This window comes from Podarcis cretensis, assembly GCF_951804945.1.
Source record: "Podarcis cretensis genome assembly, chromosome: 1".
Classification (NCBI taxonomy): Eukaryota; Metazoa; Chordata; class Lepidosauria; order Squamata; family Lacertidae; genus Podarcis; species Podarcis cretensis.
The window spans coordinates 23,898,318-23,914,478 of NC_137170.1; the positions used below are offsets into that span (position 1 = coordinate 23,898,318).

At 40.7% G+C, this 16,161-nt stretch overlaps 1 protein-coding gene and 1 long non-coding RNA gene across 11 annotated transcripts in view; one reads left to right on the forward strand and one right to left on the reverse strand.

The window, feature by feature from the left end:
• The window catches only part of LOC307200864, a 345,619-nt gene that overhangs the window by 221,259 nt on the left and 108,199 nt on the right, over positions 1-16,161 (reverse strand). The window lies entirely within an intron of this gene.
• LOC307199804 (cation channel sperm-associated auxiliary subunit beta-like) overlaps positions 1-16,161 on the forward strand; it is a 118,062-nt gene that overhangs the window by 92,602 nt on the left and 9,299 nt on the right. For all 10 annotated transcript variants that reach the window (XM_079947870.1, XM_079947869.1, XM_079947868.1 and 7 more), the window contains 8 exons: positions 3,265-3,409; positions 4,173-4,324; positions 5,606-5,747; positions 6,960-7,157; positions 9,245-9,571; positions 11,292-11,431; positions 14,014-14,223; positions 15,750-15,860. In XM_079947870.1, the coding sequence (XP_079803996.1) occupies positions 3,265-3,409; positions 4,173-4,324; positions 5,606-5,747; positions 6,960-7,157; positions 9,245-9,571; positions 11,292-11,431; positions 14,014-14,223; positions 15,750-15,860 (1,425 nt within the window). The remainder of the gene's footprint in view (positions 1-3,264; positions 3,410-4,172; positions 4,325-5,605; positions 5,748-6,959; positions 7,158-9,244; positions 9,572-11,291; positions 11,432-14,013; positions 14,224-15,749; positions 15,861-16,161) is intronic.

The following is a 16,161-nucleotide window of genomic DNA, read 5'->3' on the forward strand; positions in this document are numbered from 1 at the left end:
TTCCAGCAATTTATCATCTTGTTTATATTCTTAAATTTTGTTCAGTTAATTTAATCTATTCTCCACAAATTTTATGTTTCCCTCAATCTCGCTTATCGTCAAATTCAATCTAATTCAGTGGTAGGCGATTATTTATGATCTAGCATCCTTCTTAGCATTCAACCAAATTACAATACTTTTGTAGATAAATCTTGAATTTCTTCCAGTCTTCTTCAACCCTCTCTTCTCCCAGGTCTCGGATTCTGCCAGTCATCTCGGCCAGTTGCATATAGTCCATCAGCTGCATCTGCCATTCTTCCAGTGTGGGTAGATCTTGAGTTTTCCAGCTCTTGGCAATGAGTATCCTTGCTGCCGTTGTTGCATACATAAAAAATGTTCGGTCCTTCTTTAACACCTTCTGGCCGACAATGCCCAGAAGGAAGGCCTCTGGTTTCTTAGTAAAGGTATACTTAAATACCTTTTTCAACTCATTATAAATCATTTCCCAGAAGGCCTTCACTCTAGGGCAAGTCCACCAGAGGTGAAAGAATGTTCCTTCATGTTCTTTACATTTCCAACATTTATTATCAGACAAATGGTATATTTTGGCAAGTTTAACTGGGGTCATGTACCATCTATATATCATTTTCATTACATTTTCCTTCAAAGCATTACATGCAGTGAAGTTCAGCCCAGTGGTCCACAACCTTTCCCAGTCCTCAAACATAATATTATGCCCAATATCCTGAGCCCACTTTATCATAACCGATTTAACCATTTCGTCTTGTGTATTCCATTTCAGCAGCAAGTTATACATTCTTGATAAAACCTTAGTTTTTGGCTCTAACAATTCTGTTTCCAACTTCGATTTCTCCACCTGGAACCCTAGCTTTTTGTCATTTTTAAAAACTTCTTTAATCTGAGCGTAATGTAACCAGTCTCGCACTTTATCCTTCATTTTCTCCAAACTCTGCAATTTCCAATTGTCTCCATCTTTTTCTAATATTTCCCAATATTTTGGCCAGTTGGCCTCCATATTGAGTCTTTTTCGGGCCTTAGCTTCCAGAGGTGAAAGCCACCTCGGAGTTTTATTTTCCAATAAGTCTTTGTATTTTGTCCAGACTTTAAAAACTGCTTTCCTGACAATATGGTTCTTAAAGACCTTATTAATCTTAACCTTATCGTACCATAGATATGCATGCCAACCGAAGGCATTATTAAACCCTTCCAAGTCCAATACATCAGTGTCCTCAAGAAGTAGCCAGTCTTTTAGCCAGCAAAAGGCTGCGGCTTCATAATACAACTTTAGGTCTGGCAGGGCAAAGCCCCCTCTTTCTTTCGCATCAGTTAGTATCTTGAACTTAATTCTGGGCTTTTTGCCCTGCCAGACAAATCTAGATATATCTCTCTGCCACTTCCGGAAACACTCTGTCTTGTCCACAATCTGCAATGTTTGAAACAAAAACAACATCTTTGGCAATACATTCATCTTGACAGCAGCGATTCGGCCTAACAAAGAAAGCTTCAATTTTGTCCAACTATCCAAATCTCTCTTAATTTCAGACCAACGTTTTTCGTAATTATCCTTAAATAGACTCAGATTTTTTGCTGTTATGTTTACCCCTAGGTACTTTACTTTTTTAACCACAGTTAGTTCCGTTTCTCTCTGAAACTGTTCCGACTCTACATCTGTCAGATTTTTCCCCAACACCTTAGTTTTCTGTTTATTTAGTTTAAATCCTGCCACCCGACCAAAATCTTGAATCAGTTGTAATACTCTTTTTGTACTAGATTCTGGCTCCTGCAGGGTCAAAACTAGGTCATCTGCAAAAGCTTTAAGTTTATATTGTTTCGCTCCGACCTGAATCCCTTCCACCAACCGGTCCCCTCTAATCATATTCAAGAGCACCTCCAGAACTGATATAAATAACAAAGGGGAAATCGGGCAGCCTTGTCGTGTTCCTTTTTCAATTTTAAACTCTTCAGTGACCACATTGTTTACTATCAATTTAGCCTTTTGTTCTGAATATATTGCATCAATCCCATTCTCAAAACCCCGACCCACTCCCATTTCTTTTAAATTTCCCTTCATAAATTTCCAAGAGATATTATCAAAGGCCTTCTCCGCATCTATAAAGATTAACACTGCTTTTGTATTTATATCAGTTTGCAGAAGTTCCAAAATGTCAATAATGTTCCTTGTATTAGCAAACATGTGTCTACCTGGGAGAAAGCCTGCCTGGTCTTTATGAATTACTTCATTTAGAACTTTTTTAAGTCTACTTGCCAAAACATCTGCAAAAATTTTGTAATCCACATTTAAAAGGGAGATGGGACGGTAGTTCTTAAGTTGTGTCTTTTCAGCTTCCGATTTTGGTATCAATGTGATGAAAGCTTCCTTCCACGATTCCGGCGCCCTCCTCCCCTCCATAATTTCATTGCTAACCTCCATCAGTGGTTGAATCAAATGGTCTTTTAATATCTTATAATACTTGGAGGTTAGCCCGTCTGGCCCTGGAGATTTGCCCGGTTTCATGTTTTGAATGGCTTGTTCAATTTCTTGACATGTTATTTTACTGTTCAAGAGAGATCTATTTTCTTGTGACAGCCTTTTAAGTCCATTTTTCTCCAAAAATTGCTTTATCTCATCCTCATTCTGCGGCCCCCCTAACCCTAACCCCCCTAACCCTAACCCCCCACACACACATCTTACTTGGTTGCCCCAGCACTCTGGGCAGCTTCCAACATATGTAAAAACATAATAAAATATTAAACATTAAAAAACCCCAGTATACCTGAAAGAGCGTCTCCACCCCCATCATTCTGCCTGGACACTGAGGTCCAGCGCAGAGGGCCTTCTGGCAGTTCCCTCACTGTGAGAAGCAAAGCTACAGGGAACCAGGAAGAGGGCTTTCTCGGTAGTGGCGCCCGCCCTGTGGAATGCCCTTCCATCAAATGTCAAAGAGATAAACCTGACATTTAGAAGACATCTGAAGGCAACCCTGATCAGGGAAGTTTTTAATGTGTGATTTTACGGTATTTTTGGTTTCTGTGGAAGCCACCCAGAGTGGCTGGGGAAACCCAGCCAGATGGGTGGGGTACAAATAATAAATTATTATTATTATTATTATTATTATTATTATTATTATTAGGTCACTTCAGTGCTGCTAACACAGTGGTTTGACTTCACCCCCAGAGGCACAATCCATTGTCTCTCAAGACAGATGGATGCCAACAAAGATCTCTTATAGAATATTCATTATTTTCTCTCCCCCTCCCTTTTAGGTGTGGACTTCTTATGATGGAGGTGGCACTTTTATACCATTTTTCACCTTAAATTCTGAGACGATTATAGAGGTAGATTCATGTGTTTACACCCAAGCGATTATATTTGTGACTGACGCAGCAAACCTTTACTACACTAAGGCAGGTAGGAAAACATTAAAAAGTGGAGTCTCCTGCAGTCTTTGAAGACTCAAATATGAGATTAGGCTAAGAAACCAGGTCCCCCAACCTATGTGTTCTCATAGTTAGATAGGGAGAAACAAGTGGAAGCACCTGATGCACCTAAGGAATTCACTCTCTGCTGGGCAGAACCAGGGAGCCCTAAGGGTGCCCAAACCAAGAACCATGTAGACTAGAGACATAGATTCACTGCATCTTCTATGACTTCTACCTTAAGTGAGATTGCAGGAACTTGGCTGACCAACAGCAAAGGCTATTATCTTGTCTCCTGATGCCCCTATTTTCACATTATTCTCCAGGGAATAAATGCCCTATGCATTCTGCTTGCTGATATCTCTTAGTGTAGTATGGTTGGCTGGGATCCAGAGAGCTGTTGCAATCTTCTAGTGGATCTTGGGGGCTCTTAATCCACTCATTTGTTGCTGCAGCACCCTGCATCTACCTTCCAAAACCCTCCACTGCAGATCAATCCATTCAGACCGTGAGGCACAAGGAGCTTCTTCCAAAAAGGAACAACACCTCCTTGCATGCTTCAAAGTATTTGACCACATACGGCCTTGTTAGATCTTGGCCCTTAGGAACTATTGTCAGAAGTTGCATAATTTAGATATACTTTTTCCTGGTCAAAACGATCTGTTTCCTTATTGCATTGATTAAATATGGGTTGGAAGAGCTGTTGATCTCTCCAAATATTCACAGAAACCTATTATATTTCCCCTTTTCTATAGGTTCACTGACATATGCCAAGCTTTTCCCGCCAGCAAAGGGTATCTTCAACATGTACTTTGACCACCTGGGAATATTAAATCATATTTCTCTGAATGATTCAGTTGCCACATTTGTAAAAGAGATGAGTGTGGATGTGGACACTTTATTGAAGGTTACAGATGCTTTTGATGCATGAATGAAAAATGTCTATGAGATTGTAATAATTGTTGTTCTTGTTAAGGACAAACCTTCACTCTTCCAACATGTCAAAGTAGGAAGCTAGTGCTAGAATTGACACTGGAGACATTAATCCAGCATTTTTTCACCACTATCTAGATATCCTTATAATAGATTTAATTCTTTTTTTTAAAAAAAAAAAAAACATTAAAAGTTGATTTCAGAAATGCCACCATTATAATAGGTTAAAGCAAGAAAGATAATTCTTTTGTTCCTGAAAAAAAATAGCTGCTCACTGCTTTCTGGGGGGGAGTGGGGGCGATGTTTGCGGTCCCTCGAGCTCTGGCCTCACGTGCTCCAGTCGTTGCAGGAAATCTCTCCCCAGTCCCAGGAACCCTGGTCGATTCCCTGCCAAGAAGGACCATTAAAGCTGGCAGTCTGGGCATTGGCTGTTGCTCCTGCCTGGCCTGGCAGCAACACCTTGAAAGGCGGTGGGCCTCAGCGGCGCAGTCGGGTCCCAATAGCTCAATCCGAACCATATTTCCTGTATATGTGCCCTATATGCCGAGGGAGTGCATTAATGAAACTTTCAGAAAACCATTGAGTTTGCCCCACCCCCTTAGCACAGGCAAAGTCACATAATGCTTCAACTAAGTTGCCACCTTCAACTCCTTCACTTCTTTCAAGTGGGACTTGAAAGTGCTTAGCTTTAACTGACTCCTACCATTATCTTCAGGACCCTGAGCAAATACTGATTTTTAAAAACATAGTCTTGTACTCATTGGAAATTTAAGAGAAACTAGGGAGAAATTTAGTACTATCAGTATTACTTTGTGATTACTGCAGCAATGTCTGTGCTGCTTAATTACCAGTTTCTAAGCAATTTATTTTCTGATTGCTATTATAAATTAAATTATCCCTTAGTGTGGTGTGTAGCCAGTGTGGTGTAGTGGTTAAGAGTTGTAATCTGGTGAACCGGGTTCGCGTCTCTGCTCCTCCACTTGATGCTGCTGGGTGACCTTGGGCCAGTCACACTTCTCTGAAGTCTCTCAGCCCCACTCACCTCACAGAGTGTTTGTTGTGGGGGAGGAAGGGGAAGGAGAATGTTAGCCGCTTTGAGACTCCTTTGGGTAGTGATAAAGCGGGATATCAAATCCAAACTCTTCTTCTTCTTATTGTTTTTTTAATTCCCATTTATTCCTAAGCTAGTTTAGCAAGTTTTTTATCTATAAACGCATGAAAAAAAATAATAATTAATTTTCTCACTTTGTTTCAGGATATTGACTTAGGTTTTGAATTTCCTTTGGCTGTACAGTTTATCACTGAAGAGCAAATGTTACTTTTAAACCACGAGCCACGGATGATAACAAAACCTGAGAGATTCAGTAGTCTGCAAAGAGGCAAAAGATTAGATTATGGGAAAGTATAAATAACAGCATATGTTTTGTTAACAAGCAATGTCTTGTTCTGTTGGGTTTTTCTTTTTAATGTACTCTGCTATTTTACAGAATATAGCAAAATAGCATCTCTCTAATTTGGTTAAATTGTTCAGAGGGTTGCCACTTTCTTGTTCTGCCTGCTCTTAGAACCACTTTGTACTAACATTTGTGATGTATACCGTGTATACCGTGTAGGCTTCAAAAATATATCAGTAGGAGATGTGTGTGTTGTCAGAAGTTGGAAACGGTTCCTGCAGTGTGTATGATGATGACATGGTTTTCCCATGGCTTCCTCATCTGGGGGGGACGGGGACCCACCATCACATTTGGGAGCAAAGACTGCTGGAGTCTGCTGTCTTCCAGGGATGTGATATTGCTGGAGCCAGAAGGAACAGGTTCAGATAATATGGCCCATGAAGTATTGCACCTACTAGGTGTACCAAACATGGAGATTAAGGGGTATTTTCGTGCGATAAGAAATACATTTGATTTTGATTTGAGAGTCGCAAAGTGATTTCATGCTCTTTATTCAGCTCATGGTGGTGAGGAGGAATGAATGAATGTCCCCTCAAAGTATCTGCTTTATATACATTATTTATACAATGGGCTGCACATGATTGGCTAATTCCGGAATTTTAAAGTAAGCCAATCAGGTTGTGGATTCACTTCAATCTGGAGCATGATTGGGTGGTTCCTGCCAACCAATCATACTGCTGCATTGTTCTAGGACCAATCAGACTGCTGCATTCTGAATCCTATTGTTCTAGGACCAATCAGATTGCTGCAGTTTGGATCCTATTCGACTCAGTACATAACAATTTAATATTTGTATTCTGCTTTCCCCACAACAAATGTTGAATTCAAAGTGGCTCACAGTAACAATAATACCATTACAAGTTAACAGACATTGTGATCATGGTAGTAAATTCAAAGCACAGGAGAATATAAAGCTAAAGACAAATTCATCAAACAATTACTACAATTCAATACAAAATCATAACGATTCAAAAGATCAGAAATAGCTGCTGAACAGCAGCCCTGTGCCAGCTGACATGCTTGAAACCACAATTTGCTCTTATCACTATTTTCCAGCAAGGGAATGTTAGGAACTAGTCGAAATTGGTAAAATTCATTAGATGTGTGATCTGACATCATCAAAGTGGTATTAAATGTATGCTTCTTTTTAATTTAGGCCAGGAGGATCGTGTATAATCAGAGAGATTTTTAGGACGCCAGCTCCTCCGGGCTTTATATCATCTGTACTGGTAGATGTTCTAGATCGGTTTCCTGTTGAATCTAAAACTGCTAGCCCTTGTACAGCAAATACTTTAAGAGTTTTGCCCCCTACAGGGACCAGTATATCATACAGGCTTCAGCTGACTTCTCCAGGTTTGTGCATCACCTGATAATGAAAAGTTTTTGGAAGGAGGGTCTTTGGCTTATGCTAATCACACTTAAGTGGGGAAAAGAATTGTAGGGAATACCACTTCCGGGTCGGCGCCATCGCCGAATGGCGGACTCTCTCCGAGCTCCGGAGGGAGTCTGCTAGGTAGGGGTCGGGTCTTGCCGCGCCGGCGATGCGGGGACACTTAAAAACCATGGGCGGAGATGCCCATGGACTTGGTGACTCGGCGGGCACCGTTTGCGCCCCCCCGATCCGCGAAGGAGCCTTTTTAAAGGCTGCGGAACGGGTGACGGGGGTGTGTGGTGCTATGAGTCCACTGCTTCCCCTGCCTAGCGAAGCCGCATGCCATTCGGTGGAGAGCAACGACTTCTTTGAAATTTCGGATTTGGATTAAAAAGAACAACCCGTGAGTAAATTGATTGGACTTAAAAGGCAAATTTGATTTATGAATCTGGAACGAGCGGGGGGGGGTGTAAAAAGGAAGTCCGCCCCCTCCCCCTTTGTAGATGGCTTAACGCAATGATGTGACAACTAAGATCGAGAGATGAACTTGCTTATCTGGAAAAAACTTTTAACTTCATGAAGGGAAATTACAATTTGTGCTGGAGGAGAAGATGGATTTGTGGAACTAAAGTGCAACCCCCCCGGGAACCGGGAACGATCCGCTATGAGAGGCTGGCGAAGAGACACAGAAACTTTGACAGCTGTCAAAGTAGCTGTCAAAGCAGGGAAATAAAAGAGAACTTTGTTACGATGGCTTTGCTGGTTAGATTTGATACAATTTGGACATAAATTATTGGAAATAAAGGCAACAATCTATCTGACTTTTGGGTCTGACTTTGAAAGAAATTAAGTTACTATATTCCCTCTAGAGGGAGGATGGGACATTGCAACAGTAGTTGCAAGTGGAAAAACACTATGAATATGAGCAGGATTCGTTATCTCTTGGGAAAGCTGCAAAAACAAAGCATTATTTTGTCTACAGAGGTTTCTATACTAAAGGAGACAATGGATTTATCTATTGAAGAAAGGAAGGGACTTGACGCAAGTTATGTTCCTGAATAACAAAAGCCTCTGTGGAGAACAAGAAGTTTCTGAATTAGAAGGTTTCTGCAGCAGAACAGGAAAAAGCAACCTGAGGAATAAGAGTTGGACTAAATTTGAAGTTGGAGAATTTGGAACATCCAGACTTTAAAAGGGTTAAGAAATAGAACTTGAGTTAGACTTTTGAGCATAGAGGTTTGGATGGAAGAAGAATGATCTTTTCTGAGAGTTTCTCTGAAATTGGACTTTCTGAAATTAAAAGCTATCAAAAGACGGCAAAGTGAAGCTGAGATACAGAAGTGGAGGCACCAGACTGGCAGTAGACAACTGGATGAATTTTGGGGATCGGAACCGGGGAAAGGGGGAGGGGGGAGATTTGGAACCCAAAGGCTGTAAAATTATATACTCTTTCTTTCTTTTCTTTTTTATTGTCTGTTGTTTGAAAATAAGGGAATTCGTGGAAGGGAAATGGGGTCGATCTTAGGGAATTATATAAAATACAAGGAGAAATGAATAATTAAGAAAAATAAGATAAATTAATTTGGAACAAATGTGTTATTTAAAATCATAAATAAGGCTTTAAAATCTGGGGTAAGAATTTGTGGAATCAATTTAAGGGAAATGGGATACAAAAGGGGGAGGGGGGGAAGTCCGGGAAAGATGTTATTGAAATTAAGTGCAAATTATATCTGTCTTTTCTTTCTATCTTTCCTTTTTATTTCGGAAAATCTTAATAAATATTATTAAAAAAAAAAGAATTGTAGGGAATACTATTCGCCTAAGATTGGTTGCATGGTGGTGGCCCCTGCCCAGCATTTCCTAATTTCCTATGTGGCCTCTTTTATATGTTCCTCGCCATACAGTCATTTTTATTTCTACTAGATCCCCCTCATAAATCAACAGCCAGCCAATCAGTCTCCAACTATGTGTAAATTCATAATTTTCTTATGGAGACAAAGTGGCAAAATGAAGGGAAATGCAGCTTCTGCACATTGAATGATGTTTTCATTATTTTCTTGTTTTCCAGGTGTGAATATATTTAAACCAACCGATCTTGAGAAAACAGTGGTGATTCCAGGCAGTAGCAGTTTCTTCATTATTCAAGTTGTGGATGACCAAAATGCTTTAGGAGATGCTACTATGCCTAATAGGGTGCCTTTAAATACAGACATTCCACCTGGGAGGTGGTTCTTGTATGACTTTGGCACTGCAAATACCAGAAAATGGAAAATTGTTGTTGACATATGTAGATATGCAATACAAGAGTTTGATGACCTACCACGCCATGCCATTAAATACTTGGATATTGGGTCAAAGCTGGAATTTAAATTCAGAGTGACTCCAATTAATGTAGGTAAGACTGCATATATTTCTTCTCTCTCCGCTCTTCAGTATTCTCTATAAAATGTCTAAAAGCGTTTGAAATCATATGAAAGCAAACTCTTTATAAATCCTCTAATAATTTAGCTGACATTCAGCAAAATGTATTTTACATATATTTTTATATGCATGATTGCTTTTAAAAATGTAATAATAAAAATAATTATAACCAAGATTTATCAAATAAACTATCAAAGCTTATCTGACTTCCATAATTTTTGCAGATGTTACATGCTGTGTGTGTGAGAGAGAGAAGGATTTGGTCATTTGTATCCAAAACTATATTCCATTAAAAATCCTTCAAAAATAAATTAAAAGGCAGATATATTCACAAATCTTTAAAAAGCACTACACAGAATTTTGTGTGCAATAATAAATCTTAATATTTCCATCTTTCAAAACATAGCAAGTCCTAGATTTGCACTCGATAACATTTTATATTTCTTTGTATACCCAATTGTTGTTGTTGTTTAGTTGTTTAGTCGTGTCCGACTCTTTGTGACCCCATGGACCAGAGCACGCCAGGCACTCCTGTCTTCTGTATACCCAAAGAGAAGTCCAATTTATATGTATTAATTCAGCCATTGAAATAGCAAATGCCTTCAATTTGCTTATTCGATCCTTAATTGATGGTATATTGGAAAATATGTTATTTTTTGCAAGAAATTCATCTTGATTGCTAATAGTGCTGTTGCTAGAACAAACAAAAATGACAACAGGATGAGCCCTGCCAAGCACCTTTTGTTAAATTAAATGCCGATGAAGTAATCCCATTTGTATAAACTCTTCAGAACAGATCTGTTTATTCATTATGTTTGTCAGATGCTTTCTACAAAACCTCGGAACTCGAACGTAATCTGTTCCGGAAGACCATTCAACTTCCGAAACGTTCAAATTCCAAAGTACAGCTTCCGATTGGTTGCAAGAGCTTCTTGCACTCAAGTGGAAGCCGGACAGATGTTCGAGTTCCGAGGAATATTCGAAAACCGGAACACTTCCTTCTGGGTTTTTGGCGTTCAGGACAGGAACTGAAACGTTCGGCAACGTTCAAGTTCCAAGGTTTGACTGTACCATGATGAATGGTACTGAAAAGCCACTGAGAACTCCAAGAGAACCGAGAAGGTCACACCTCCCCTCCATATCTGTCTTGGTAAAGGTCACTCCACATGGCATCCAAGGCAGTTTCTGTGCCAGAACCAGGCATGAGACCCAACTGGAATGGGCCCAGAAAATCAGGGCTTGGAGGTAGCCACCTACCAACCACTTGAACACCTTCCCCTTCATTTTGAAGAAAGGTTTGTTTCAAAATGTATATGTCATATAGATTTTGAAACTAGCGGGATATCCTATTGACTTCCATCCTGCCTACAGATCTTTATACAACTCTTTATAAGTAATAATCCTCACTCTAATAATTTAACTGAAATTCAACAAAATGTATTTTACATATATTTTTATCCTATTGACTTCCATCCTGCCTGTAGGTCTTTCATATGGATTTCTCATTTTGATGTGCATATGCACACAGATGTATATGAAATAAGGGTACACTGGAATCAGCCAAAATCCTCAAGTATTTTTCAACCCAACTGCAGTCTCAGAGTGGAGCTAAGTTTTTCCTTTTGTGAGAGGTTGTTCTACAGGAAAGAAATATTGGAAATAAACATCATTCTCATTGTTTTTTCCTTCCACAGCGTATAATGTGTTTCATAATAGGCTAATGTACATTGCAATTGGAAGGCCTTCTCTACTGGATGTGAGCACAAAAATTTATTTTGACGACAACAATAGCAATTTAATCGATATCACTGTTCATAGTAAATTTTTTGAAAAGGTAACATGCTGCCAGCTCTTTTCAGAGTACCTTGATAAAGTACACACAGCTTTAATGTTCTCCCCGTGTTTTTGTACAAAACAAACTTATGTTGGTTTTAGACCAGTTTATGCTATGGCTTTCTTCACAGAGCCCTAGAAATTGTAGAGTAATGAGACTTGCTTGTAGATGTGATGGGAATTGGTTGCAGATGTTAGTAGGTGTGGCGGTGAGCTGGCAGGGAGGGGCCAGCTTGTGTGCTGGGAATAGGCATTGGGTTGGATACTTAGTGTAACCTGGGGGTGAGAGGGAGCCTCTCCTGTTGGACATGTAAAAATCTCAGGGTACCCTGGTAAAGGCGTCTGGGTTGAAATCCGAAGGTCCAGATGACGTGAGGTGGGGGTGATGGGCCAAAGGACTTCCGTTCAGTGGCCAAGGGCTGTCAGCTTAGTTTACCAGCATCTTGAGGGAACCCTTAACCCAGGACTGACCCTTGTGAATAATCATCCAGCAGTCAGGTAGGATGATTTGGAATACACACCCAATGCCTATGCCAAAACCTCATGGCCAATTTATTTCCAAGTTCTTCTCATGTCATTTTTGTTGCTTACTTCCCAAGGCACACTGCGCATGGGCCTGCAATCCCCCTCCCACAAGCACAAGCACATTTTAAAAGCTATAAAATGTTAATCAGCCAAACGCCTGAGAAACATTTTCACCTGGCAACTAAAGATATGCAATGAAGGCACCAGGGAAGCCTCCCTAGGGGGAGCGTTCCACAAATGGGGAGCTACCACAGAAAAGGCCCGCTTTTGTGATGGCACCCTCCAGACCTCTTGTAGAGAAGGCACATGCGGAAGGGCCTAAGGTTAAAACTGCAGGGTCCTGGTTGGTTTATATAGGGCGAGGCGGTCCTTGAGGTATTACAGTCCAGAGCCATTTAAGGCTTCATAGGTCAAAACAGCACTTGGAATTGGGCCCGGAAACTAATTGGCAACAGGCTGGATCCTGGACACAAAAACTAGCCACTCATTGTCTTACACTCCTTTTGTGATTCAGCTTCAGTTTATCTTCTCATCTTCAGGCACTAGTTTAGCACAGACACAGCTAGACTTACTGAAAGCAATGGGATGCAAGTTATTCATGACTACAGTGCAATTGTATCTTACACAGGCGTTCAGTTCAAAACATTCTACATATCTGCAAAAATGTGTATACTCAAATCATTGGAACTGGACCCCTTCATGAGCATCCTGGGCTCCATAAGCCCTGAAGTGCTCTTGTGAGATCTCACAGGTCCATCCAAGTTCTCTCAAAATCACCCAGGAGCATCCAAGACCCGTCACACACAGAGGCAAAGGAAGGCAGAGAAAGCTTAAAAGCTACTGTAGTTCTATTGTTATGAATGGGGCCCAGTCCCAGCTAACTTTACCTGATGTGTGACCCTTGTCTTGGTATGGATATATTGTTTGTCATAGGCTTGTTTTGGAGTATTAGATTAATAATATTTAAAATGTTCCTGTGGGAGAGGCATTTGTCATATGAGAATACTTTAAACTATTCCAATGGAAGACAGAATTTGGAATTCTTTTAGTATGTACAATGCACACATGCTGTGCTAGGGAAATGAATGCAAATGCCTTGCTTGCTTGAATGTCAACAGCCATGCTTCCATGGATAAGGCTCTATGGCAGGGGTCAGCAAACTTTTCTACCAGTGGGCCGGCTCACTGTCCCTTAAATCGACTGGTGGGCTGGACCATGCACACACACACATGCACACACACACACACACCAGCGGAGGGGGGCCTCTCTCTCTCCCCCAGGCCCTCCCCTCCCCCTGCTTTCCTACCTCCTCTGGCAGCGGTTGGGAGCCAGTAACGGTAGTGGCACCTCTCGTTTCTGGGCCAGGTCTGGGCCAGCAGGTCTCGTTTCCCAGGTCTCGTTTCCCAGGTCTCGTTTCCCAGGTCTCGTTTCCCAGGTCTGGGCCAGCAGGCATGCCAAGCTCCGGCCAAAACCCCACAACATGCCCACAGGCCTCTCTGTCCATGGCTGCATTGCTGGCCAATCTGAAGCCTCTCCGCCTGTGTGCTGAGGAAACCCGGCACGGCTCTGAATTGCCCAGTGTCGCTGCCCGCCCAGAGGCATCCGCAGCTTCGAATTGGCTGCGGGAGCTTCCTGAAGCCGATCCAAAGCCACCTGCGTGCCAATCGCGGAAGTCAATCGCCGCGCTGTGCCAGTTTAGCATGAGGACTGACCGAGCAGGGTCCTCAGGCTGGATTAAAGAGCCCCTCTGCCCTTATCTTGCCCACAGGCCTTAGTTTGCTGACCCCTGCTCTATGGAGTCAGCTACAATAGTCAAAAAACAGTGCTTCAAATGCATTATAAACATGCAACACCAGATGGTGCTGGAGAAAAAACAAACAAACAAAATTCTTTGCGATTTTCCATAGTGTTTGTTTTCTTTTGTTATAACAATTTAATTTCTGACTTATTTATACTGGGTTTCCCCCCGTGTGTAGCTCCATCCTATGATGAGAAGCTAATTATATTCATCTATGTTGGAGACCAAGTAATGTTATGCTTTTTCATAAACATCCCTAGGGTAAAACCACCATAGCTGTGCTTATTGCATTGGGATCTCTCCGATGTGAAGTGACAACTCTTGTCTTAACGCTGAAGAATTCCTGCTCCTATCTTAAATCAATGCACTATGTTCTATCTGCTAAAACCTCTCCTTCGGACTGGCTAGTTGAGGATGTCAGCGCTGAACCAAATGGCTCAGCGATTGCCAGACTTTTAAAGCAGCTACCGGTAAGGATCCTAAATCCTACATTTTAGTTTAGAATTCTTTCGTACCCTTTCTTAAATGTTCTGAACAGGGGAAGGGCACAGATGTACCCATTGTTCTATGAAGCCCTGGGATACATTTTTCCAAAGCCATACCCAGACACAAGACTCAAGTGTGGCCCATGAAACAGAGAGCAATGCTGAGGACATCACTGCACTCTCTGGCATCTGCGTCAGTGAAGCAGACAAGTAAAAGCTAACTTTTCTTCTGATAGAAGGCAGGGTCAGCATTTCCAACTGTCTTTTTTTTTAAAAAAATCAATTTTTTAAATGTTTCATTAATAACAATCCTATGGAGGCCACATTAATTCGATGCCAAATCATTCCAAATCACAATACAATCAAAAGAGCCAACTAAACAGTTCCAAATTAAACATTTTTGGATGACTTCCCGTGTTCTGGATATCAGGAGTTGATGTTATTCCTTGATCCTGCACCAATTCTGATCTTAATCATCTCAAGATCAAAACCTTGGCACTCAGTGGCTGATTCATTTCGCAGGTTACCATTCTCTTTCTTCCAAAACACATATGTTTCTTAAGTCCGAAATTCAGATACATCTTAAAAGAAACAGAGATACCTCCGCTCATGGCGAATGCATCGGAGAGTTTCCAATACGTGCAGTGCTATGCCCTCTGTGTCCCTTCATTACGTCTGGGCTTCAGAGCTCTTCTCAGGATATTTGAATCAGAAGCCCTTTTTATTTCCTTTCCCCCCTTTCTTTTCTTTTCCCACTCTTTTATTATTTTCATCTTCATGTTTTTTTTCCTGCCTTCCTTTGGTCCTGCTTTTGGTGGTGTTGTTTTTATGTCCTCTGCTCTGGGTCAATGAGGGGGTGTATGCACATGAAGGTGAGGGCTGGCTGGTGAAGGACCCTATGTGAGAGGCAGGGAAGGGAAGGTCTCCCAGGGTGGGAGGCTGGAAGAAGGGAAACTCCCAGGTGAGATCTGGGAGGAGCCACCCCCTTATGTGTGAGACACGGCTTGAGATCTACCTTTGAGAGAGGATTGCATTTCTCTCTCTTTCTCTTTCTGTTTTCATTTAGATTAGTTTGCTTTTAAAATTTGTTCTTTTATCTGTATTAATAAAGCCTTAATAAAATTTTATTTTATTTTTAAAAAAGAAAGAAATCTGTGCTGCTGGTAATAATTGTATGAATACAGGGTTGGGGAGATGATACAAACCGGTCTTATTTTTCATCATATAATTTCCCCCTTTTTTCATTTACAAAGATTATCATACAAATAAATTTATATAACCAATTAGAAAATATAAAATCATTGACCCCCTCTTTCTGTGCTTACTTATGTTTTATCTTTTATCACTGCATATCCAATTCATATCTATTTACTATTTATCCTTTGTATTTTATTTAAATTATTTTCACTGCACATTTTTATGTCAGTCCCACTAACGATTTAAGTTGTTTGCAAAAATTCTTCAAATAATCAATAAATTTTCCCCAGTAAAATGTGTTGTTTTTCATACAGGTGAACTACAGGCCACCATCTGTTTTGGGAATTGCTGTTCCACTCACAGAAAACTTCTATAATGCTGACCCCAGCAAACCTAAACTGAGGGATTATTTTACAAATTCAAAAGTAGGTCTTCATAGCTACTCCTGTAAGAATTTGAGAATGCGCATTTTTCAAAATTGCTATCTATTTTGAACTCTGTGCTATTGCATGTTCTTTTACATACACATACACACATTAAGAAAAGAGATTTCTAATAAAGAGGAGAATCTTGAAATTCAACTTCCAGATAAGCATTTCTATAGAATTTGCCCCAGAACTTAGGCATCCTGCTTGCACATACTATAGACTCAACATCTGTCTTCTTCCCACTATAAATAGCTGGTTTTCACATACTATTCTGAGAAAAATAACCTGAAAACGTGGG